The sequence below is a fragment of the Hippoglossus stenolepis genome, chromosome 18 (genome assembly GCF_022539355.2).
Source record: "Hippoglossus stenolepis isolate QCI-W04-F060 chromosome 18, HSTE1.2, whole genome shotgun sequence".
Taxonomy (NCBI): domain Eukaryota; kingdom Metazoa; phylum Chordata; class Actinopteri; order Pleuronectiformes; family Pleuronectidae; genus Hippoglossus; species Hippoglossus stenolepis.
Genome location: NC_061500.1, coordinates 10,807,549 through 10,834,991, shown reverse-complemented (window position 1 = coordinate 10,834,991; position 27,443 = coordinate 10,807,549). Strand labels below are relative to the sequence as shown.

General features: G+C 42.1%; 1 protein-coding gene across 1 annotated transcript in view; it reads right to left on the bottom strand.

Annotated features, from left to right (window-relative positions):
• Positions 1-2,515: 2,515 nt before the first annotated feature.
• Positions 2,516-27,443, bottom strand: part of pappaa (pregnancy-associated plasma protein A, pappalysin 1a) — a 92,897-nt gene continuing 67,969 nt past the window's right edge. The window contains exons 15-22 of the mRNA XM_047344455.1: positions 25,720-25,903; positions 24,895-25,096; positions 24,610-24,814; positions 23,783-23,930; positions 23,326-23,441; positions 20,003-20,074; positions 18,876-18,974; positions 2,516-9,271 (exon numbers count right to left, since the gene is read on the bottom strand). Of these exons, the coding sequence (XP_047200411.1) occupies positions 9,167-9,271; positions 18,876-18,974; positions 20,003-20,074; positions 23,326-23,441; positions 23,783-23,930; positions 24,610-24,814; positions 24,895-25,096; positions 25,720-25,903 (1,131 nt within the window). The 3' untranslated portion in view covers positions 2,516-9,166. The remainder of the gene's footprint in view (positions 9,272-18,875; positions 18,975-20,002; positions 20,075-23,325; positions 23,442-23,782; positions 23,931-24,609; positions 24,815-24,894; positions 25,097-25,719; positions 25,904-27,443) is intronic.

Genomic DNA, 27,443 nt, shown 5'->3' with positions numbered 1-27,443 from the left:
AGACGAAACCGAAGAATGGGATGTTGTTGCCTCAAAGTGTTAACACATGTCGGAACACCCACACGTCTAAGTCCAATTGTGTTCATGACTTCAAAAATCAATGAACCGCAGCATTTTTTTTTTCACGAGTATAAGTGAAATTTGTGATCCTGCAAAGTTAACCCCTTGTGTTAATACTGTATGTAACCCCACCCACATGTCGTACTTACACATGCATCCAGGTAGGAAGTTTTAATATTGTTCCATGATGCGATTCAAAGATTTTTCCTGTAATGCACTTTCACAATTCAGACATCATTGCTAGTAATCAAATGTTGATTTAATTGCATAAATTCTACTAAAGGAATTAAGTAAATACAACTAAAAAAACTTTTAATTAGTTTTTTAATTAGTTTTGATGTTGTTCCATATTGCGAGTATGATACGATTCCAATCAAGATTTGTATTGCCCTTGATAACAATGCACACATCATTACCAGTAATTCCTTTGTTTTCTCAAAATAGGAATTATTCCGTCCGTATTCAAAAATCTGTCTGTCCGTCTGTCCGTCCGAAAAACAAATAATACGGACAGACAGACAGACGGACAAAAAATAAATAAATAAATAAAATCCGTCCGTCCCAAAAAAACTAAAAATACGGACAGACAGACGGACGAAAACAAATTAAATCCGTCCGTCTGTCCGTCCAAAAAAAAAATAATACAAGACAATGCACAGTGGAGTTATGACAACATTGTCTCCTTTGGCGAAAGATGAACCTTCGCTGCACCTCAATGTTTACACGGTTTGAGGAAATGTCACAATTCTGACCATGATCCAATGACTGGACTGAGCTCTTTTGATCTGTATATTGTAAAGCAGCCAGGAGCAGTTCATCAAAGTATAAAACATGTCACTTCCTGTAGCCAGCAGGTGGCGCTGTGATTTTAAGTCACGATTTCTGTGTAGATGTCATCAGGCCAGGACTCTTGTCTTACATATCTAGTTTGGACTCGATTGGACCAAATATGTCCGAGATACAGAACCTCATGTTTTGATGGCGTGTAATCAAACTTTGATGCCACGCCACGGTCACACCGTGTGATGAAATCAAATATACCGAGGTAGTTTTTATTTCCATCTTGTTGTGATGACACTCACCTCAATTTGAAGTTGATCTGATGAAAGCTCTACGACAAGTTCGTCAAAGTAAAAATGTGGAATATGGCCAAAATGGCCACTAAATCCAAAATGGCGGGCTTCCTGTTGCTTTTTTCAAATTGCAACTCTGACTTTTTTTGTGTCTGGTCATGATACACCTGGGCTACGATTTTTGTGAAGATCGGTGAAAGCTAACTGAGGGGCTTTTCCGTAGATGGTGCTGTTGAGCCATTTTGCCACGCCCATTTCAAATTCCTCCAGAATACAATTACTTTTTGGGGTTTTGAATTTAGCGTAGCATTAATTTAGCGTAGCATTAATATAAAAATAGTAACCTTTGAAGTGAGTTTAATCTATTTCAATCAGTTGCCATGGCCACGTTCTTGGAGCAGACTGAACGTTTTTGGGTGTAATAATTGTAGTTTTTACTTTTTTGTAAATCAGACTGTGTTCCATTGATAAGGTAGGTTGACATAAGCAGCTCGGGCCATCAACACCCGCATGTAAAGTTGACTTCAATTATCTGTCTTGTGAAGTGGTCAAACATAATTTGACATGATCAACTGGCTCGTGTGTCCTGCCTGGACCGACACAGACCTCCCTGGAGAGACGCCCCGGGTAAAAGACCCACGATGGTGAAGTTGCACGGTATCACATCAAATGGTCGGGTCAGAATTAATCAGCGTGATGGCAAAATGAGGCCGAGATGAAAACGGCTGCAATCATATTTTCTGTTAGCACATGTAGATCGCATGTTATTTCCCAGGTTTCACCCAATTTACAACATGATCCCGCTTAAAAAATATTTACATTTGAGCCGGGAAGGGGGGAAATCATTCACTGAACTAACAGACAGCTATCCCCTATGAATTACTCTAATTTATATCATTAACTGAAGGTGGCTATGCCTCTCTGCATGTGAGCTGCTGGGAAGCATTTTCTTTTTCCATCTCCCTCAACAAACTATTCCTTTAAGCTCAGATCCAGTTTCTTTCCAGTCATGCAACATTAACTGCACTTTAAAAATCAGTAGCTTGATGTTCATTCTCACAAATTAGGCCATTAACGTCATTGGTGTGCCAGGAACAGCACTTGCATTTCCATGCCAATGTATCAATGGAGGCTTAAAGAATGAGTTCCTCTTTTATAACCAGCTCAGCCCATTTTTTTTTTTTATTTTGAAAGAGCTCACTATGGATGTTTGGTACCTGAATGACTTCCAGAAGAAACGTACTGTTCAGAGGCCCGAGTTAAAAATATAAAATGAATCCGCTCAACCTGGACGCACGTGTGCAGGACATTTTTCACAATGTTTGATGCAGAAGAAAAAACACAACGTTGCTTTCAAAGAACTGACACTCCTCCAGCGTATGTTCACTTTAACCAGTGTTTTATTTCTACACAATAAATGACAGCAAAAATGAACATGATACTCGTCTTTATGACTCTTCCTTATGAAAATATAGTACACATGTTTTGCCATGTACCAGAGCACCAAAAAAATATATATAATTGCAACTGTGGAAAACAGAGAGAAACATCGACTGAAACACAAAAGTCCAATCTGTTGTATATGTGCCTGAAAAAGTGCATACTGTGTAAGAACCAAAGAGAGAGGAGGCCATCAGAGCGAGGGAGGACGACGGAGTCCGATGGCAACCTTTACAGTGTTGGTGAAGCGAACACAAAGGCGTTAATGGGGGTAAGACTCAAACAACGTACAGCATGGACTGAGGAGAACTGGAAGCTGTTGGTCGGCGCCAGTCAACCTCGGAAAGGTTTGAAAATGAACTGAAAACAGAAAAATCGGTCAAGTTTGGGGGATGAACTTCGACAGACTCCCACGACCCAGACACGACCATTATGATTTTTTATTCATCTTGACAACAAATAAATAATTTATGACTCAATGGATAAATTCAATGGTTTAGACAACTGACAACAGTGCTCGTACTTAAGCCTTTTATGGACAAATAAATGCTGACAGCGAAAGTGGTGTGGTAAAGCATCACAGGTCTTTTTTTTTTTTTCTTCTTTTTTCATATCTGTCTTGCAGGTGATACTTTGACACAATGCACAACATATTCACGGTTCATCTCTTTGTATAATAATTATGATAAAAATCAATCCAAGAGCTACTCCCAAACAGTTAGTACATGGTTTGCAAATACAATCATCATGTAATATTATTATTTACATCTTAAAATATATTTGTTGAGCAATCAGGTACGAAACATTGCAGTAATACCACTAGTTATCCACATAATATGTAAATACACTTTTTTTTGTACTTCCCACTTAGAAAAAAGGACAATTCACCTTTTATTTATTTATTGAGGGATTAGGAAACAGACATAAGTGGACCATTCTATAACCAGAGGCCTGTGAGAGGTACTTCATGTGGTACAATACACAAAGAAAATGTCTTACAACGAGATGGCACATCAGTATTTTTCTCCACATTGATCTGAGCGGGAACATTAGGGACTCTGACACTCGTTCTGACGCTCCCCTGTCGCTTTGTAATGACTCCGGCACTGCACAGGTTTTCGTCCATTTCTTGACGAGCAATACAATAACCCCCGGTGTTAAATTAGAAAACAAAGGAGTTTGACTACTGGGTTATCAAAGCCACGTCATTAAAAACCGACGGCCGTACAAATCATATTATATGATAAGCGTGGGCTCTATGAGGTGAGAAGAACTGTGTTCCTTCAGCCGAACTTCAAACGGCTCCATAAGCCGGGCAAACATCCTCTCTCATTTTCACAGGGCCAGCTTGACCCTGGCGGCCCTGCGCAAGCATACCTGACAGTGACAGATGAGGCAGTGTGCTGAGGGAGTGGGGAGGTGGAGGTGTAGGAGGCGGTGGGAGGAGGGAGTGAGGGAGAGCGGGGTGGTGGGTGGGAGTCCCAGGGAGAGAGAGAGAGAGAGAGCGAGAGGGAGGGATGGCTGCCACCCCCTCGGAGAAACTCTGACTCACCGCGCTCGGCTTGTTGCCAGTCGGCGCCGGCCACCCCTGGCCCAGGAGCAGCCTCTGTGAGTACACATTTTCACACCTGGACAAATAGCTCGACAGGCCAGGAAAAGCAGCCCACCCATCCCCGCACCTCTCTCCCTGCCCACCGTCCACTCCCCCGACCCTCCGAGATCGCTCCACCTGGGGCACCATCCTTTGCCTCTCGACCCCCGGCTCCTTCTTTCTCATCCCTCGCCTTTGCCACTTGCCCATTTTTCTCCCGCCCTCAGCCAGCTGTGTACAAATATTCTTTGTGTCGTACATAGGCTCTGAAAACATTGTTGTTGCTATATTACGGATTTATGTACTTTGACCATTATATACTTGGTTCTTTTTTTTTTCACAACTGCTTGTATGTATGGCTAATGTGTGCATTTAAAAAAAAAGCAAAAAGAGAAATAAAAAAAGAAACTTTACATTCTGGTTTTAAAAGAGAAAGACGATACACTGCACTCAGTAATAATTAAAGGTGATGAATCCTCATTGGATGTGAGCAGCGTCCATCTACACTTATTGACCAATGGGATTTCATGGTTGTGGGCTTTGGAGTGTACTGTGTGTCCGATCAATGCTCGACGGCAGTGATCCCAACTGATGACAGACAAAACGACAACCTTTGACTCACACAACCGATAATGTTTCTGTTTATAAGAACAATGTAAAAAATAACTTACATGGACATTAAATATAACTTAAAAAAGTATAACACTCTCAATAAATAGTTCTACTATTTACACCATCGTTATGAGACGCAAAAATGTCACTAAAATACCAAAAATATAGAAGCAGCAAACATTACAGGCATGAGGTACAGCAAGGGATCCTGTGAAGACTACAGTAGAGAGGCGATGTCCTCATCCAATGCGCAATCTTATACTTTCTTTCCATGAATATCTGGGTTAACTATGGCTTATGGGCACCCTCTCCGATATCTAATTGTTCAAGTTGACGTGCGGTCACGTTCTGTAGCCTTTCTGATCGTGATAGTGTCGAGTCGTTTTTTTTGGTGTCCAGATATTGGCTGATGACGAGAGGAGGATATGAGTTAGTCGGAGAACGTGGAAGCGACGGGTCGTGTTAACTCGGTTCACGAGTCACGGGAAGGATCCAATGACAGATTTTGGGGATTCATCGAATGGCTGGAATGGCTTCCCAGTGACCTGAATGGCAGATGATGAACCGCAGTACTGCATGTCATTGGCGTGGTGTAGTGATTGCAGGTCAGTCTCTCCCCACTGGTGACAGTTCTATGTAAAAGCAGCAGTATCTGGAGTACTAATATATATAATTTGATAATATCAACATAATACAAGTCTCTTTTTTTGTTATTTTTTTCTTTTTAAACCAGGGCTATATATTTTTCATATAAAGTGTTAAATGCAATGAAGATGATATAGCCTTTAGAACATCCTTACAAAGTTTCATATTTCATAAAAAAGTCTTTCAACAGTCCCTTTGAGCGGGGATTTTCTTCATTTTACGCTTTTCCTTCACCTCCGGCATTTGTAGGTTTCTGCAAAATGTACACCTTAACCTTAAGGATGTGTGACACAAACATGAGGGCAAAACAAAAGACCAACAATCTAACTAGACCTTAAATATGTGACAATATACTTTCAATATACAATATACCTTCTATAGATAATGCGTTGGTGTGTACCCTAGTTTGTAAGATTTGGGGATTTGGTGACTCTACTTCATTGATAACATGGTCAGGAGGAGAATCTAAGGTCAGATACAACTAAAACACTAATGACAGGAAGGGTTATAGCAACACAGGGAGTCAAATGACCGAATATCATACAGTTTGATTCAGATCACCTTTCTGACAATAGCAGCTTCTAAACATTTTTGAAAGATATACTTTTTTTTTCTTCTTACATGGCAACTAAAAAAGTGCAGTAACTGAGGTCAATAATACAAACACTGATTAAATATGACATTTTGTAAAAAAAAAAAATGAAATACATGAAAACAAGAAAATAACCTAAAACCATTTTGCAATGCTCCCGTCCATCAAGAACATGTGGTAATATTTACATGATATTTTTTGTTGTATTTGGTGGAAAATAATACCTTTTTTTCACTTTCTCTGCATGTTGTGGTATTGTCTAAGGTTCTTCACTCACATCGGTTAAAAACAAAAAAAAATGACAATGACCTTGGTCTGACATCACCACTTGTACAGCTCGATGTGTTCCATCGCTTCCCGACTTATTGGAATGGTCTGGAATGCTTTAGCAGCCTAATATGAGTCGAGGGGACCACGCCGGTGACCCAGGTGAAAATGAAAAGATTGAATCGCACTGATCGCAACCACGGCGGCCGTCGTCGCCGCCGCTGCGGCCGAATGGGAGCAGCAACATTTGGACCAATATATGCCAAGCAGCCTTCATTACCCCATGTGCATGAGAACAAACTGGCGCGCGTGTGTGTGTGTGTGTGTGTGTGTGTGTTGTGTGTGTGTGTGTGTGTGTGTGTGTGTGTGTGTGTGTGTGTGTGTGTGTAGTCAGGAATAACAGAAATACAAAGCGGTTGTAGCAGCCATGTTATCTGATGGAGTTAACTGGTGAGGACGGACACCCAAGTTCACAATACTGAAAAGTGCTGATCACAACCAAGTGCCCTTTTTTTAAACGGTGAAATTAACGACTTGAACGGTGAATCTCAGGGGCCTTCGATCATATGGCGCCTGCTAATGCTGCGTTGACATATACATCCAAATGTCATTTTTATTTGCGTTGTCGCCCGCTAGAGCTGCAGAGCTGGGAGTCCGACACTACCGGGAGGGGAGAGAATGAGGAGAGAGTTGTGTGCATGTGTGTGTGTGTGTGTGTGTTCAGATGGGGTCTCCTTTCACCTATACTCGCCACGGCCTCGATTCCAGCCCTTTATTTCCATACTCCTGTGTGACAGTACTCTGCAATCGAAAGAAAGAGAAAAAAGCGAAAAAAAAGCCACAGACTCCTGACAAGCATTGACTACATTCTGAACGCAGCTGGGATCATTTTATTTTCAGTTTGAACCTTTTGAATCGGCGCTGGAGGTAACAGAGTTCTCGTCGAGCACCGTGAGGGAGTGGGTTCAAACTGAAACTAAAATCAGCCCAGCCCAAAGTGAGGTGTTACGGGTGGACATTCTTTAAGTCATGGTCAATGTGTGTAGGATTTTTTTCTCGGGGCGGTCGGGGGTTAAACAGGGATGACAAGTGAGGTTCTGTGTTTTTTCTTTTTTTTTTTAAGTTCTTAGTGCATTTCATATGTGGTGTTGTCATCGCATATTAATGTGAGCCGAACGTAATATGCACTAACATGCAAGCGTGAATGAATGCCATAGAGAGGTACTGTATAAGCAGCAAGGCCGACAACCCTATTAGATGTCCGACCCTATTAGATATCGTGATGGGACAATGGCAAGTAGCAGCAAACACAGTAGCAGAGAAGCCATGCTTAAAACTATGCATTCAGGGTTTTTAAATTTAAAATGTCTCAGGGAATTGTGTCCGACAGTTGGTTTAACATTTTTGTGTGTGTGTTTCCTTATTTTGGCGTTTGTGTTGAATCTGTGGCTTGAAACATAAGGCGAGACACTGAAGGCAAAAAGATTTGTTCATGCAAAATTTTGGCATATTTAGCCTCCATAACTTGACTTGAAACACATGTAGCTGTTCATTTTACTACACTTTGTGTTTGTGAAATTCTCCTGAATTCACCAAAAGTGAACACATTGTTGTCTGCACATCACAGGTATTGTTGTAAAGCTCTCTCTCCCCTGCACAATGTTATCAGATCCAGATTTCCTTTGCATGAGATATTATGACAGTAAATTATGGTTTCCAAAAAAATGTGTGGAATTTTAAAATACGATATTTTCCAGAAATTCCATAACCTGTCCAGTTTTTTTCATATCTATATAGTGAAGGTTTTTGCAGAGGGATTTATCATTCATAGCCAATTTAATTTTTTTTAAATTCTAATTATAGAGTAATAATAATAAATAATAATAAAAAAACAGCAATCCAAATTATTATAAATCTTTAACTCTAATGTGTTAACAAAATAAATGTTTTAGAAATGTATGCAAATTGGTGCATATTTAATTAGATAATAGTCTTATTTGGATCCAGAAAACTAATTGTCTTCATGTGAGCAAGTCAATTATAGGCAAGTTTCGTGTTAATATTAGTTAACATTTGAACCCTATTCACCTGAAGTGTCTCGCCCCAAACAATGTATGGCTGTCTCATTCCCTGCAAAGCTTGGAATAACCCTTGTGGCCTCTGACGTGCCGATGAAGAAACACGCTGCTGAAAAGGGACAAAGAGAGCGTGTGACCAGTTGGAAACCAGGAATGATAGAAGCACAAACTTCTAGCCCCTCTAGGAAAAGGTGTTGAAACATGCCCTCAAAGTGTCAGAGGATTCTCTTTTAACATTCCTTCATATTTGCAAAACACAAAGCCAACATCAACACTATCCTCCAACTTGCACATTTTGAGTTATACCTTAGGTTCAATCATGTGATTGTAGAGCGAGGTCACTAGAACAGACACTGAAGCCGGCACAAAACTGAACGAAAGGCATGCTACCTAGGCTTGGTTATGTTTCTGTCTAGTTTTTTTTGTTTGTTTTCATATTCTTAAAAAAAAAAAAAAAGTCTGCTTCATGTAATTTCTTTTTTTTCCCCTCTTTGCTATATATGTTGGGTTTTTTTATGATGATATTGCAGGGTTACTTTCCTTTGTAGCGGAGAAATGAAGTTTTCGGTGGAGTCTGGTGAGTCCCATCCTCTTTTTTTAAGATCTTTCTTGTGATGTGGAGGCGGAGGCTTTATTTCAGCTGGTTGGGGTTGCAGTATGGATGGAGAGGTATGCCTGTTAAGCAGCATGTGCAGGAAATCGGAGGCCGAGAGGAGAATGAAGGAGGGGTCTGCCTCGGCCACTCTGGCTGTGTTGTGTTGGAGCAAGGTTCGCTGGGACGTTGAACAGAGGTCCCTGCTCAGGTTGGTCACCCCAGGGAATGGACGTGTTCATCCTTTCTGTTCTCTATAGCGTTGGGATCCCGGCAGGAGCACTCATCCCGTATGTCGCAGGACATGGGGAAAGGAATCACCTGGGCAGGAGAGATAAAGAGTCATTCAGTGTAATTGATCCCGCTGGCCCTTTCAGTGCAGCCATTACAGAGGCATAATGGGTGGTCAAAAGAGGTTCAACTCCCCAGCAATCATTTTAAAAGTCAAGATCCCAAGTGTCCATCAACATCGTATAAATAATGTTGACTTTCAGGGGGACGTGTGTCAATAAAATATGAAATATAACATTTTTTAATTTTTAATTTGCCACCATAAACAAATATGCCTTAGAAAAGTATTTAATGAAAAATAAAATACACAATATAGAGTGCACATATCATGAGGCAAACCAATCGATTTGGTTGCCCCCATGGAATAAACTCATGTATAATAAACATAAAATAGAAATGCGTTAATTTTCAATGTGTCTAATATTTCCTTTTGTGCTTCTATAACACTTGTTATATAATCCTCCAAGTGGCCATGCACAGTACTTTCCCCAACATACACATGCTAGCTCGTCATAGCAGATGAGCAAATATCAAACAATTCTGAAATCATTGCGTATTGTGTATTTTGTATTGGGTACATATTGATACTCAGAGTTTGATGCTGGAGTCTTTGTGCTGCAGATCAATACCATTCTACTTAAAGTTACAGTAGTACTTGGCACCAAACACCGTTCATATCAAAATATCAGAACATCAGAAGTATCAATTTCCCAGCTTCTCTAATAGTCCGATGTCAAAGTTAAATACTGTGGTTTAAAAAAGAACTGGAACATCATTGGCTGTTGCCCCTGGCGTTTGACGTCACCGGATAACGTTGGCAATGCGTCACCGGCACCAGCTGCTGCTGCCTTGTCCGCTCGCCTCTCAGGGGGCCTTCTTCAGCTGTTTGGGTACGCAAAATGTGTACCGCTTCTCAGGGCCAAACAAGGAACACATGTGGTCCAAGTCATGGAAGGCAGGCGGCAGACCAAGGGCATGTCTGCATTTGTGTCCTGGTGGCTTATCAGATCAATCTGCGGTTGCCTGCGGCCATTGTCTCTCTTTCCTATTAGGGTTAACTGGTATTGCTTCTTTTGCACAGTGGATTTTAATGTACAAGGGAAATGTTACGACAATTTACAAGCCACAAACCCAACACAGATTGAGCTGTTTCCACTGGAGGGTCAGGGCACAATTATGTGGATATGAAGTAGCTGCTGCTGTAATACCATCCAATAGATTACATCAAGAGCTGGTACTATGTGGGAGGTAAGTCAGGTAAGTAACAAATTACTTTCACACCATAGGCTCTAAGGTTGACTCACTTCCTGAGTGACTAACTTCCACTGAATGTATAAAATGTAGCTCAATACTGACGGAAACCTCATTGTGAATTGTTTGTGGCTAAAGCTAATTGATTTCAGTTTTGACAGATTTTCACAACAATGCAAAGAAAGGAGCAGAGGCCTTTAAACTTATTTTAAACTTGTTTAATGTCCCCTTGTGGTTGTTTTTACATCTACAAGAATATGTGTGTGTGTTTGTTAAAAAAACTTAATGATCAGATTTTGCTAAAGAATCTAAAATAATGATTGTCTTGCAACTTACGACTTTCTTTTAACTGCGCTACAAGTACGTCATAAAATCAGCCTTACATCTTGCTTTGGGTAGCACTGTAAAGTTAATGCCCAAAATGTCGCATGTTATAGTAAGTGGTAAATGCAAAACACAGGAAACAGCGGCAATATTTTGTGAGCGTGCAGGATTTGTAGACAGCAGTTGGGTGGAATGACATGGGGGAGCGCGCTAGTCACTCAGGAGCAGTGACGCAGGCTCCCCTTTGAAAAGGGGGTATAAAATAAGTTGTTAGTGTGTTTGGGGTGGGGGGAGGTTCCAAATGTGAGGGCCAGGTGGGCAGTGCCCAGACTCCCTCTGAGAAAATGAGTCCTACATGTGACGACTTTACAAGCCCAGGGCCGGACACACAGAAACAGCTGTCAGCCGTGTGAGCAGAGTTTCCTCTGTGGCATTCTGAAGCCAAGAACATGACTTGTCTCCTTCAGCGACTCTTCCCTATATTACCTTGCTTTATCCCTCCTCTCTCTCTCTTAGCACAGTTCCCCAGTGCACAACACCTCACTTCCCCTCCAAGGCCACTTCTGTTTATCTCTCTATCTAGAGAATGATGGTGGGTGGCAAATTTGACATGGTTTCCTTTGACCTTGACCTCCAGGGTGGCTGGCCCAGCTGCCACATCTGGCCCTGACTTGGGGTTCTCTCAGGGTGGCTGGGAAATGGGACTGGCTGGCCTTGTGGGCCTTGGGGCCCTCACGCTGCCCCATGTCCCAGGGCTAGAGGAGGGCTTGGGGGAGACAGCCGCTAACAGCAACATGAAAGCCCCTCTGAAGAACACAGACCTCGTCAGAGCCCCATCCTTCCATCTCAGTAACAGGTCAAAATAACACCCAGTTCCTCTCTAGGTTTCTGTGTGTGCAGTGTGTGCGTGTCAGTCAGTGCTTACAGGAAAGAAGGTGGTGTAAGGGGCACAGGCCTGGGGAAAGGAGAACCGGCTGAACTAGGGATGCATAACACACTATTCATTAGCAAGTAAGTGAGGTTATTAGAGTGTGTAACGAGCAGCAGCTCTGTCAGAAACATCTTAGGCTGCACTTTTGTATTCTGAGGGGTATTTTAAATAAATGAATATACGTATGTCCATCAAAACCAGAGCTGGAAACATACAGTGTGTTTTACGAAAGGAGCACAACATGAGACGAGCCTTGACCAGCGCATGTACCTACAGTCAGTCTCGTGATTTCAAAACACCCTCGCATGACAGCGCTGTCATTTGGTCCCAGTGTATCAGACCAGTTCAAATCAATCATAGACGTACTCATAGTGTGAGAAATATGTGTATAAATGAGAAAAACAAACCAGGGTCTTATTAGGGAGAGAGTTAAGAGCAACTTGAGAACACATAACTGAGTTTGGCAAAATTTGTGCGAGCACTTGGCATCAGCAAACAGCCACAACCTCTAAACACTGTGGGGAGTTCCCCCCGCCCCGGTGCCCCCCGATGTGTAACTACCTATGCTCAGTTGTGTAGAAAAGCCCTGTTATCCTTCCTTCCCCTAACTCTCAGATGCATGTTGCACCCTCCGTCCTCAGCCCCCACTGTACCCACACACTGAGGAACGTTGGGAATAAAGGAAGCGACGGCATGCTGATGCTTATTTAATGGTACGCCATAAGCGTTATGTTGCAGTGGCTTAACAAAATACAGTAATTCTTCATGCCATGACCAAGAAATATGTGTATGCGAGGGTGCCTGCTCCGATCTGTGCCCCAGCCCCCTCCTCCCTTTTAATTGCCTTGGCAATGGGAAATATGGTCAACTTAACTGCCTTAAACTGTTAAAAAATAAAGAGCTTTTGATGGGATTGCTTTTTTGGCGTCCAGTTATGTGCATATTTGATGTAGAACACGTTAAGGCGGAAAACGAGAGGCCCTACTCACCACAGATCAATATTCTATAACATCTATTTATGTGTGTGTGACAGCTCCAACAGAGCCGCGTGTAAGGAATATCATTTGCGTGGGTTTGCGTGGAATAACATAAATGTAAATCTGCTAACAGGCAAAAATGCCAGAGAAGCAAATGACAAGAAAGGAGCAAAGGGCTCCGTCTACGTGAGTCACCAGCCCAGACGGAGAGGTTAGCGGTCAGGGGTGGCTATCACGGACCATCAGCTAAGACACAAACATCAATCGTGCCACATAGCGAGTCACGTAGCGAGCACACCCGTGCCAGACTGCGAGTTGTAAACACGGGCGAGGGACTTACCCAAAACCCCACCATCAGTGCAGACAGAAAAACATACAGGCACATTTAGAAATAGTTGTTTTAAAGAGGCCAAGCCGTATAACTATATAATCGGTGCCCTCTGCGTACCGCTTCCAGCATCCAAGAAAGGAATTCCTTCCAAACTAAAGGGGGGGCTGGAGGGGACCTACAAAAAGGGTCTCGGCAGGCTACCCTCAGCAAAGGCATACTCCTGCCGCCTCTACTCCCTGCCTCTCCCAATCCTGCCAACAGCTTGCAACTATTAAGGGGAGATCCTGTGGTGACCTTACGGGCAGCCAGTCCTTGCACCTTCAAAGCTCCTGGGGTGGAATAATACACAGCAAGTCATCCAGAACTCCTTAATACACAAATCTCTACCAAAATAAAAGACGAGAGCGGCATTTGCCTGGGAAGGGGAGTAAAAGTAAATGAGCAACGGACCTCCATTGGTTTTTCGGTTCGGGAGGAAACAGGAGGAGGAATCTGGAAATATTTAAGAATTGATAACCTAATTCCTATAATAGCTTTTCCAGCTTTGGGAAAACGTCTTATATGTTGTGTCTGGAAGACGCTGCATCACATTCCATAGATGATGATTTTTCATTTTCACTGGTGAATCATTTTGTATTTGAAAGGCAGGCTATTTGATGTTGCGTAACCTTATAATAAACAATCATGCAATCAAGCCACTGAAGCATCTTCTGCTAAAGCGGGCGGGGAGCAGATGTTTCCAGCGGAGCGTTGTATCTACTCCATCAGTAAACTGAAGACAATAGCGGTATGCACATTTGGTTTTGGGTCATAGAAAATAACAAGTGCGGCAAAGGAGAATTATTTTTTAACCTTTTGGACTGTTTGGACAGACTAAAAGGATAAAAAGATGTATGACTGTGGATGATGAGGGAAAATGAAAGTCTGCTGTAATATTTCATGTTGTCCTATTCTTTTCCCTTTACCTCATTACTAGAGATCAGAGACATGAGAGGGTTTGGCAGACGTACGAATAATAGTTGTGAGTGTGCGTGTGTGCATGTGGTTGTGCGGAGGAGGTCGTACCATTTTCCTCATGTGCTGTGTCACAACACACGGGGGACAACATCGCGGATCGAGGTTCCCACTGAGTCACCAGACTCATCTTATAACAACCGATGGCTGGTATGTTCGATCATCTGCTGTGTGTTTGTTTGTTTGCGCATGAGGGCGAACGTGACAGGAAGAAATATGAACGAGTGAGAGTGTGAATGAGTGTGTCTCCTTTGGGGATGAATTTCAGACTAAACACCAGTTAATTGGGGAAAGTTTGTTCGAATGTTATTGTGAAAAAGCAGGTTTTTTGGCTCATTGGTTAAGGTTAGTTTGAGGTTAAGTTTAGGGCTAGGAAAGTGTTGGTTGTTGTTGGAGTTATAGTAAGTCTCCAGGAAATTAATGAAGGGGGGTTAGGGTTGGGGGTGGCCGGGGGGTTATGTTTCATAGCGTAGCCTATTAGATGAGCTTGACCTTTGTTTGCCCTGAGACTTTTCCTCAGAATGGATGTTTTGAATGTGGTTTTATTTGCTCGGCATAAGTGAGAAAGTGAACTCGTGCGAAGCTCAAGTGACTTGTGTTCATGGATTTACAACGCACCACATCCAACGGATGATCTAATACGACTTAACTAGATGTTTGTGCCATGTGATATTGTCAGCATGATAAAACTGTTCATAAAGTCAGTCTAATGTTTTATAAGGTTAAAGCTGACTAAAGTATGTAAACATCTGCAGAAAAGGTGGCTGCAAAATCTTTAAACAAGCCACAATGTGACAATATGAGTGTAAGCGTATGTCGATGGTACACTCCTATACTTGAACCAATTATTTTCATTGATTTTTAGTGTGTAGGCCTCTATTAACTGGAAATAAAAACTACTAAGTTCATTGTAATGAGGAAAGATATCATGTCTATTTTTTTCTTAGAAAATTTGTGTAGTGACATTCACAATGATTTTCTGTTGCTGATATGTAACTAGGCCACTTTTAAAATGTCAAGAATTATAAATGGAGTTTGGTGCATTTGTCAAAGTGACGGCACGTCCGGTTGAGTGTAAAGCGAGGGGGCTGACACATTTGGAGGTCCAGGTCATGCACTCAATGACTCTGTTAAGGAATCTTGGGAACACATTTTTAATGAGCTCTACTCGTGTGATTGATGAACAATTTTTTTTTAAATGCTTTGAACATTGCTGCAGATAATATTTTAATAGTCTTTTAGGAAGTCTGATTTCTGACACCAATATTCTTCAGGTCTAAAAGGAAGTAGCGTCTTAAGCTAGAGGTAATAAATTATTGAAAACCAAGCCAACAAGAAACCTATTTATTATTTAAACTTTCAATAAACTTATTTTTGACTTACTTAAGCAAACCAATTAAAAGACACGTGAGAACAGAATCTTTCTGGGAATATTTTCTGTGTATAAACAGCAATAAATACAGATAGTTCATAGCTGACATCAAAAGGCCTCCACTGGGACACACACAACAAAATCTATGACAACAAAAACTGTGTTCGCCAACAAGTTGGAACAAACCCTTCACTTGTGGTCGGGAAAAGAACATAAATTTCCCGCTAAAGAGGAAAACACTGCACATCTTTGTCACCCAGCAAGTGACTTACTCAGCAGCTCGGCGGTGGACCGTCATAAATGAGTTACAGATTCCTTTTGTCACATATTGTGTCTTTTTCTTTTGTTTTTTAAAGAGTTTTTTTTTTATGGATCTCTATCCTTCACTGTCTGCCACGCATGTATTTAATTTGGTGAGAAATCAGAATCAGGTGCAAAATATCCTGTTTCTGTTTTGAGAGAGTTGATCAAATAGGGATAACTATGAATGTTGTGCCCAAGAGGAATAAACAACTACGTCTAAATGCCTGAATAAACACGAGTACCAAAAATTATGATAAATACAGAGGGAAAATAAATGTGGATAAAATAATGTCAAAGAAATACGATAAAACAAGAAGATAAAGTCGTCGGTAAGGTTTTTGGCTAATAATTTTAAACTGACATTGAGGTTTTGTTTTGAGGTTCATGCAAATACGTTCTAGCCAAAGAACCGAGCAACATGTGGATGCAAGTAAGCAGCATCAATTAGGCATTGGGCTAACAAACAACAGGGATTGTATCAAACATCTGGCTTTCCTCTGTTCCCATATCAATTTCACATATCAGCTCCATTCCTTCGTGTTTCCTTTTTGTTGTTCACCCATAGCAACCTTCCTCACCCTGTGCTGCTGGCAGCCGATAAATAACATCGTAATTGGTTATTTCAGAATAGATTTTTCGTATCTTTCTGAGCACTTTCATGGGGAGCTACAAGTGGAAAACTCCAGCCAGACTGTTTTCTTTGAATAATGCCAGGGAAACATGCCTTCAATTAGGAATTGGACAAGCAGTCTGGGGTTCTTGTGATCACAAATAAAGTCGGTGTTATTCTAAACGTATTATCAACACTTTTTCATACTTTTAAGGAAGAAAAACGTTATTTGGGGAATTATCAGAAATAGTCCTTTTCCTCTGTGTGTCCGTGTTTGATTGACAGCAGCTGGCAGGCTGATCCCCAGCAGGGCAACACGAGACAAAGTAAATAAACTTTCACTGTAGCTTACAAGCCGTGGGCAGACAGGGGTTTTTAGAGCAGTGGTGTGGAGGTGTAAGTACCGCGCTTGCCTCTAAACGCACCAAAGTGGAATTTGCAGATATGTTTACATGTCGTTTAATGTGCAACAGCTGAACGGATAATTGGCTGTAGCCTGAAAAGTGAAGTTAGCAGTTTTCTGTGATTGAATGATTGTTTGGATGTTCATTCGACAAATTACTTCAGCAGGGGAGCTAATGTGGGTTATTCCAAGTAGCTGACATTACTAGCTTATGCAAATAGATTTAATGTATGAAAACAAGTTCTCAGTCTACAAATAAAGGAGAAAAAGACAAAATACTCGAATGGTACTCAGTAGAGCGCATGCCTTCGCCAAGGCTCAACAAGCCCCTCAAATTCCACCAAGCTGCACCAGATTTCACACACTCATAGATATCAGTTCCCTAAATGTTCCTGTTTTTTTTCTTTTATCAAGATCCACTAAATATTCCCTGGGAAATTTGTAAAAATGTTGAGAAAAGTAAGAAAAAAACAATCCTGGATCCGTCTCCTGATCCAGATCTGCACCAAAATGTAATGATTTCTTTCCTGACTCAATCCGCCTCCTTCTACCTAGTTTCGTGATTATCCGTCCAGTGTTTTTTTGCGTAATCTTGCTTAAAAACAAACAAACGGACAGGGGTGAAAACATAACCTCCTTGCTGGAGGTAATACATCTCTCCTCTTTGGTTCATTATTTTTCTCCAACTTGAGAATAGTGGTATGATTTAAAGACCAGAAATGTTTTGTAAAACATTCAATATAATTGCAGTTGACCTTAAAGCAAATGTTAGACTAAAGACAGCATTTCCATTGAATTCTGACTAGCTATAACCCATTTTCTGGAATTAGACTAAGATGTCCAAACCTTGACATACATTTGATTTTCAAACCAAAGATCTATGGTCGGGACATACGGCGTTCAGGCCTTACCTACCTTTGATGTACAACATAACAATTCCTAACTCTAACAAGAGCCATCGCCTGCCCTCCTCTTGCCCAGCTCGACCTCTTGTTACTGCAATAATTCAATAGAGTCTCTCCTCCCATCGGGGTCTCTCACTAAAAGTGAGTTATGCAAGTTCTGGCTGAACCCCTGCTCTGGACTGGGGCCAGGAGATGTGGAGATGAGATAGCGTCAATCAACAGCAGTGAAACCACTTCAGCAGTGAGGTCACTTCCCAGTGGGCTGCTCCCCGACTTCCCTGCTGCTATTGGGCACAGGATTCAATACCGTAAATCTAATACTGAAGTTAAGAATATGGGACAAAAACAAATCACGGACCTGTGGATGTCTTTCCTCTATAGTCTGGTTTTGTTGTTTTGTATGTACAGCCATATGAAAATAAGTCGATCGCCCTCATATGTCTGGATTCCTCTGAGCCATATTTCCCAGACATCAAGTAATTTGCGAAAACTGCTGATGTATTAGTGATCAGGTCAAAGCTGCACATGGAGGAAGCCAGAGAAGCAGATGCTGCAGAAACAGAAGCTACAATTCACTTCCAATCAGATCTCTTGCCAGCAGCAGAATGGAAGGAGCCAGACGAAGCATCTCCTGGAATTAAGACGTCGTACCAAAACGATGACCAAACCTTTTTCGAAAACGCGCATCTTAATGCTGGAATACAACACTGCTGATTCACGGCTGACACACATAAAGAGACAGGGTGAAGATGAACAAGTAAATTATTCAAAGTTCATATAGTCATGACCCTAACTCTGTGATGAATTAATTATGTGTGGATTTGGGGTATTAGTATAAATACAGGCACACAAAGATATATTTAGACTTTTTACTCAATAGGAAACAGAATACTGAAAACTCTTGGACGCGGAACCGGTGATCTGTCTACCGGTGATATGAGGTTGGACGCAAAGCAAAGGAAGGAAGAATCTGTTTAGAGTTGTTCCAAGAGATGAAATAAAACAGTCTTCAGCAGAATATTCTGACGTTCCATTGTACTTACCTTTTGTTAGGAGAAATCATTATTTAAAATGTCAAAGCTTGAATAAGGTAAAAAAAAAGATGATGATTCCAGAGTTGGGGGACAAACGCTGACTGAACAGGACTAAAATTCAACATGAACTATTATTCTGAAAGGCGAAGTTCATTCTGAGGTACGGGCGTGCGACTAACCTTCTTGGTCTTGACGGTGGATTGGCAGCAGTCTCCTCCGTCGTAGTTGCAGAAGGCTCTGTTGTTGACCGAATCACAGTAGTTGTCTCCCATGAATGGCTACGCAAGAGAGACAACGAGTGAGACAAAAACAATGCCACCTTTTATATTGCCCCCCTTGATGGATGATAATAGTTAAAAGGTGAATGACTGTAAAAGAAAAAGATTATGAGTTGTTTCCTCCTTAGCTTTTTGGGACCTTTTAGAGGTCTCTGAGTGGATTTGCTGATGAGTCCTGATACATAAAATGTCCCTGATCTTTCAATGTGACCTTTCAAGCCCCTTTAGTGGGCCAGACCCATAACTCAAAGTGAGGACACCATAAACTATCCACAGCACAAAACACTCCAATAACTAGATTTATTGGGTTGGTCCCACCCTCCATATGGGTTAGCAATCATGTTATCCACTTGGCCTAAACTGAGCAGGTAATATCAATCTGGAGGAGAGACAGCTTTAGCACCTGATCACAGCTGTACAGATTTTACTAAAGGGTAATAAATCAGTTAATATGTCAAATTACAGCAAGTTAGTGGAGCTCCGCTGAACTTTGAATAATCAGGTGAACAGCTCTTTGTGCAGCAGCGGTGGCGAGGCATCGCAAAAGCTGCAACTAGCATCACCACAGGCCAAGCAAACAGACCATTGACCATGCACTGGAGCATTTTAATGAGCCTCAGCATCTTTTATAGCAACAGCATTTGAATTGGCTAGCAACCACATGTGCATCACGTGTAGGCTTGTCCTTAAAAAGGTTTTTTTCAGGAAAAAGAAATAAATTAAATTCACAATAACCTGTAGAAAGAAACTTGGAACTGAAGTCTTAGCTCTCCCTGAAAGTATGCTAGATCGGTAAATCCAAATATTCTGACACGATCAATATTCACCCACAGGCTGGTCTGCGTGATTCATTTGTAAAGCATCAGCCAATCCACTGGCCACAGCGAGTAAATCTTTTTGCCTCCACGCTTTTTAAATTTAAGATCAAGAAGGGTGGAAGAATTTAAGTAAGTAAGTATAAAGTTGTGTGTGACGGATGAGATTACACACATACAAAGAAGACAATATAAATCAGTTTGAGCGCTTACCTCACATCCTTTGATACAGTGAAGCAATTCTGGGTGTGGATACCACTTCATTCCCATTGTACACACTATGTTCTGCAAAATGAGACAGAAATGAGGTGGAGTTAATTAAATGAACACAAATCCTATTTCCCTAACATGCAGCTTTGAATAGTTTCAATAATTCAGCTCACATAACCCTAACAAGAGTCTCTGGGTTTTTCTAGCCACACACGCACACACCTAAGACAGTGAAACACAGCATTTATCAACAGGGCTCATGTGCTACACATGGTCGCTTTCGTTGTGAAGCCTTCTTTGATTTACACTGACCTTTCTCCACCTCAGAGAAAAGCAGAATAAATTGATTTTGACAAGATATAACTTGATAAAAAATGTTGTTTTTATACCTAAGTCGTTGCCCCAGGTGGGCACAGAGCTGAGAGCTAGAGAGCTAGAGGGAGAGAGAGAGAGAGAGAGAGAGAGAGAGAGAGAGAGAGAGAGAGATAGAAAGGCCGAGGTAAAGAGCGCCGTGCTCTCAAATATCTTTGCAGAATGTGTGGAATCCCATCCTGTTCTCCTACTGCGATTTTCCTTGTAACGCAACAGAAAACATTTGTGCTCAGGGGAAGGAAGCAGCGCTATGCATGAAGAAATGTGTTCATATAGGCAAATACCCTGTAGTTACATGAAAACCCATACTGTGAGAGGACTTTGCATGTGTCTCCGAGCTCTGTGACCACGTCTTCTTGAAGTGTGTAGGGGCAGGTCTATGTATATATGAGTCTACTTTAGCGAGAGTGCAGCGAAAGTTTTTGTTTACAGCATAATTTGCGTCTCCAGACTTGGATAGTAGTGTGCACGATCAAATGTGCCAAGGGGACTGGCTGACCTCAGATGGTTCCTCTCTCAGACCCCCTGTGTCCCAATATCTCACAAATTTGACGTGCTTTTCCTTTATTGCTGCAAACTAAGGTATTTTTCATTTCAGTGCGGTCAGCAAATCAATGCAACAAAAAAAAAGAAGATGGGGTTGAAGGTAGAGAGATAGAACAACAAAGCATCCAAGGACAGCAGAAGTAACAGCAGGGTGCTATGAATGTGCTGTGTGTGTGTGTGTGTGTGTGTGTGTGTGTGTGTGTGTGTGTGTGTGTGTGTGTGTGTGTGTGTGTGTGTGTGTGTGTGTGTGTTCAGTAGTGGGGGCCATGATCGTATTGTATATGATCCTATTTTTTCTCTGGGGGTGAAACTTTTTGCAACTACTCTACTTTTCATTCTCTCGTTCTACTGTTCTGCTATGATGATGTCATCCAGAAACCCCTTCTCTTCCCCTCTTTCTCATTTTCTCTCTCTCACTCTTTTTTTCCCTCTCTCTCCCCTCCCTCTCCCAGCAAGGCCGTAAATCATGATAATCCATGATTGTGGCCTGGCTTCACCCCTCACCACGTATGGGATCCTCACCCTCTGAAGCCTCCCCGGGGCGCTGATACCACATAAAAATAGATCCCTATCTCAGCGCCACCACAGACGAGGTTGTGTCATATAGAAAATGACTAATTCCGCAGCGAGCCCAACAGGGTAATTTTGCTGATAAAGGGGGGTGGGGGAGGGTGCCAGGGGGTGCAGAGTCGTTAAGATTAAAAAAACGAAGAGGAGGAGGTGTAGGTAGAAAAGGCAGGAGAGGATTCTAAGTGGGTCACGCTAAGAACTGAAATACAACTAGTTTAAAGGCAATAAATCAACATCACTTATAAAGGTGGGCAACATTAACCTCCAACTCGGCAAAGTAGAACTAAGAAGAGCATTTCAGGTCGTGCTTTCTCTTTAAGATACAGTATGAAGAATCCCATCCTGGAGGGGGTTTGAGAAGTGTATTACGTCGTGTACTCCTACTAAGTCCACTCCTGCTCAGACCACAGCTGCCATGAATGAGCTCTTTTCCATCACGACAACATCCTCCCATTCTTGTTTCGGCGTATCATTATGTTATCTTCTTGATATGTATCAGCCATCTGTTCCGCTCAGCCTTCACACACAACAAGTCCTGTTGCATTTATTTTTTTCGTCTGGTAGAATTTACCTGGCAGCACAATCAAGCTGGTCTTTAAAATTAGGGTAAACTACAAATGCTACGTCCTACAAATTACTGCGTTCACTGGAAAAGGTGCATTAGAGTCAGACATAGTGAGAGAGGGTGCACGCCACCCACACAAACCCTCTCCTGCCTCCTCACCCCACATGGAACGCTGACCCCACTCGCCGTCCTCGCTCCTCCGACTTCATTTCGGCTACAATAACCCCAATAGCATCGGCTCGGGTCTCGAATTGCAACTGAGCTCAAATCGTATCAATTTCACAAATCCATGAAAAACAGATCATTCCGTGTCCACGTGGCCCCCAACCCGCCCCTCTCCCCCAGCATCCACCACAAAAAAGCTGCTGACTCAGGGTGACTGAAACAAAAACAAAAGGAGTTGTGGGGGGGGGGGCCAGGGAAAGAAAATACAGTGAAAAATACAATGTGTTCCCTTTTCTCCTTCTCTGGTTACAAAACTTGAGTTGGTGAGATCCTCCTCTGACTCGGCAGCTGAAGATAGCTGACAAAAATTGCACGTCTTTGGCATTAATCAAGTTAGATGGGTGGGGTCAGAGGAGTAGGTGTAGTTTCGTACTTTTTACCTACTTCACACACACACACACACACACACACACACACACACCGAGTCATGGCATATTCCCTCCTCACCTCCTGACCCCACCCACCAAGCTTCATAATCCCAGATGACGGATGTGTCAGTGACACGGTGCACCGGTCACAGTTCCATGACCTCCATCGCCGTAACCTTTAACCTTCATGTTTTCCTATCTGCCAGTTAGCGTCAAAGGTTGATTATTATTGATTATTGATGATTAGCAATTTGATAAGGTTGGCCAAACTGGTATAAGTGTGTGTGTGTGTGTGTTGCTTTTCACCACTTTTGAATGTTACGAAAATGTTACAGATTCTTCTGACTCTGGTACAAATGTTACGATTAATTGTGTCAGTGTACGAACAAGCCATCCATCCCAAAGATGCTTTTCAGCTTATTATCATTGTCAAGACATTCACTGAAATGTGACACTGACGATGCAAAAGGTCAGCGGCATGTTTCCACCCTTTCGAATCAAAAATAGAAATTACAGATGTTTGAAGGGTTGCCATGCTGCTAAAACAAACATTGGCATGGCACCGGGCACAAAAAGACCCAGGATGTAGACAGTATACGTGAAATTCCATCCAGAGAGATGTGGATCGCAGAACTTTGTGAAGTGCGTCTGTCAGCACTGTGAGGCCGACACAAACACACCTTGACTTTGTGCGGGTTCCTCCAGTGCTCTTTGAGCACGCTGTCGACCGTCATGTTGCTAGGGAGGATCACCACGTCATTGTTACTCTCTCGGCAGCTCAGCTCACACTCCTCACCTGCGTTAACGTGTGACCAAGAAGGAGACAGAAAAACGAGAGCAATAAAAGTAGGGTTAGTCACTCACATTTCAGAAGACATGTCCATACCTGTTCCCTCCGTTCATTTTCAAATTATTACATGATTTATGTAACTGTGGTTCAGACATTGTGTTCCCTTTCATTAAAAACAAATTAACTTGACTGTAAACAGTGCAAACTGAAAAGGAATGAGTCATGTGAACAATGAATAATAAGAGCAGACTCAACAAAAGCTGTCTGTAGCACAAACAATAAAATAAAGCATCAACAGCAATAAAACTGAATTGTCATTACATAACAGTAAGGTTGTGTGTACACACCTATGCCGTGTCCTCGCTTGCATGAGTACTGAAGGCTGTAATGGAGGTTTTGAGGTAAAGAACATTGGCCTTTGCTGTGTGAGCACAGGCGGAACGACCCTGTCCAGTTTCCATCCTTCCTACAGCGGATTACATTGGATGCTGCGCCCTGAAAATAACATATTGACAGACAAACAATTACACACACACACAAGCACTCACACTGACACACAAACACTGGCAGGCCAAGGACACTGAGATGGCATCCCGTTGCAAACGGGGGAAATACAATCCAATTTTTATCAGGCATCTAACCCACAACGCCTGAAAGGCAGAACAGATTAAAAGGTGTATACATTTCAAAAGTCTGTGGGAGCAGGACTATTCTGGAAATCAATAGCAATCTAATTAGCATGGCGTCAAATTGAGTGGGGCTGAGGGAGACAGGGAGAGAAACAGACAAGTCTTCAGACAGCGAGGGCCGAAGAAGAACCAGATACAAGAGAGAGTGTATTTGTGTAAAAATAGATGTTTACTTATCCTTAATTTAGTATCTTATCTTTAGCTATCATATGTATATTATATGTTATGCGACAGATAAATGTTTATAATAATGTGTCTGATATGATTTAAACCAATACTATAATTTCTGCATTGTGGAGGGTCTTGGTGCAGAAACTGTTTGAAATGGATTAAATTCATACGGAATACAAAGAAGAGAGAAAAAGAGAGAAAGTCTGCTTTTTATACACATGAGAAAAAGAGGACAAATACAAAGGTAAAGCAAGAATAGAAAGAGAGGAAAGAGATGGACAGACCTGCTTGCATGGACCGTGCAGCAGCCTCACCGTATGGGCAGAGCCTCCTGTGGCGGCGAGAGCGGTATTACCGGCAGGGTCAGTGCAGTTGAGTCTGCAGACACTGTCGAAGTGGAAGCCGTCGGTGCAGTGATAGGAGCCGTGGAAGATCGGAGGCGGGGGGTCACAAGTAACGGGCTCGCACGCCCCCTCCAGCCAGCTGCCGTCCTCGGTGCACTGACGCTTAAATGCGCGCCTGAAGGCAGAAAAACTTAATTCAGCCTTTAACTTCAACTAGGAACATTCTGATGGGGCAACAGCAAAATCTTTCTTTACCTCTTAGGTTTGTTGGTGACATGGTAGCCGGGCTTGCACTTGTACTTGCACAGGGTGCCCACTTTGAGGCCTGTCTCGTTGCAGCGCTTGGTTTGCAGCACAGCGTTCGGCACAGGAGGGGGGGCCGGGCAGCGGAGCTCACAGAGGGCCTCCGGGAAGGACCACAGACCGTCCTCTAGGCAGGTAAGAGTGTTGTTTGTTCCTGAGAGGAATAAGAGCAAAGGGTTATATGAAAATAAAACATACAACACCACATGGTCAGCAAATTTGAAAAGGATAATTAATAGGATTTAAAAAAAATAGAATATGAAATGTATAGTTGTTGAAAGTGTCTGATGAGAATGAATAAAACTATTTAAAACTTTTTTTTTCAGTTTTACAGAAATCTATTGAGTACTTGTTCAGATTTTGTAATGCTTACACTCAAAACCCTGTGCTCGCACTCAAATAGCCCTTGCTTGTACTTAGATTTGCTCTGCTTGTGCGCTTGCACTATTTTGTGGCTTGCATAGATTTCCTGCGTTCCAAGTTGAACTCTCCTTGTGAAACATCTGATAGACTTATTGCACAAAAATTCCAAGTGCAGAAGAATTAATCCGAGAGGGCAAATCAGAGAGAATACGTTGAGCACAAGCAGAGCAAATCTAAACACAAGCAGGGGCTATTAGAGTGCAAGCATAAGGCTTTGAACATCTGAATGTGAACTAAAGAAGCCCTGATCTCAAACTAAAAGAACCTGCTCTTGGATAAAGATAGGAACCCCCACACACACACACACACACACACACACACACACACACGTGCACGCTCCACTGTGCATCTCACCTACAAGCTGGGCAGGTTCTTTACACCTAAAGGTGATCCTCTTGCCGTAGGTCGTGCCCTCGGGGAAGTCGAAATGGGCAGGATGAACATGGTACTTGTCAGGCACGCCACAGTCCACTGGCTCACATGAGACCTGTTTGTTCCACTTCCCGTTTGCACAGGTTATAGTCACTGAAGAGTGCGACTGGAAAATAAGACCAGATATTAAGTGAGTGACGGACAGAGACAGATAAATGGATTCTGAATCACGCTGTAAACATGAGTATGCATTGATATAAGCCTCCTTCCTCACACTGATGGGACACACATCAACATAGATGTTTACCTCAGAAAATGACGATTCAGCACACACTCCGACAAGTGTCTAATCAGGGTTGAACCTAACAGAGCTTGGCTTACTGTGTGTCTGAAAGCCTCACAGGCTACACAGCGGCTCAAGTAACTGCTGATGGCAAGTGTAAGGTCGAGTCATGGCACTCAGACAGCTGATATCTAACAACTGCTCGATCCGGACTAACACAAAACAGATTTGGAGAAACACAGAAATACAGGGAATCTTCTGCAGCTGGAATAGCACCCATTGTGGATTCATCCTCTTTTCTGTGTAGTCATGATACTAAAAACGTGGAAATGTTCATGGGTGAGTTGTCATGTTGGACATATGACTTTTATACCCAACCTAAAATTATAATTATCAGGTGAGGCCACACAAGCAGTTTGGCTGTTGGGTGGGAAACAAAGGCAATGGGGTGACTAGAAACAACTCTATCAAACTTTACAGTTGACATTGAGGTAGCTCATGTCCTTTGCTTCTCTGCTTTGTGATTGACAGCAGTTACTCTTCAGTGGCCTGACGACAGTGAAAACTAGAATTGCTGCACTGCGGTTGTATGCCGGTGCAGTTTCTATTTACATATTTCTACATCCTTTTTTTCCAGATTCATATGAGGTCACCGTGACCTTTGACCATTGAAACATATTCACTTTATCTTAAGATCTTAGCCCGAGGGACAACTGATCAAAAGTTGAAGAAATTCCCTCAAGCAGTCTTGAAGTATCACATTCAAGAGGCCAAAATCTAATCAGTTAATCAGTGAGTCAAAGTTAATTGTACAGGATGTGATGAAATTCCCTATGGGCAGTCCTAATATATCACATTCACAGGGACGCAGGGTCACTGTGACCTTGACCTTTGACCTCCAAGCAACAAAATGTTTGTACCAAATTTGAAGACATTCCCTTAAGCTGTTCTTAAGATATTATGTTCAAGAGAAACATGAACATTCTCTGTGACCTTGACCTTTGGCTACCAAAATGAAATCCAAGTTCACGTGAAGGTTTATACCAAATGTGAAAGAATTCCCTTTATCCGGAGATGTTGCATTCACAAGGCAAAAAAACGTGCTTTGAGGCCACCGCAACCTTGACCTTTGACCTTTGGCTACCAAAATCAAGTGAGTTAATCCTTTACTCCAAGTGAATATTTGTACCAAGTTTGATGAATGTGTTCTTGAATGGACTTCGCTGAATAATTATAACCATCGCTGCTTCAGGACAGATGCTCATTATAGGTCCGGTTGTCCAGAGTCAGGGAGTCTGTTTCCTCCTCACTCCTCTGACTTTACACTTTAACAATAAACACCATCACTGATCACAAGTTATTAGGACACAAACTGACATTAACTTTGTGTTTGTTTGATCCGCTCTAGACTTTATGGGACACA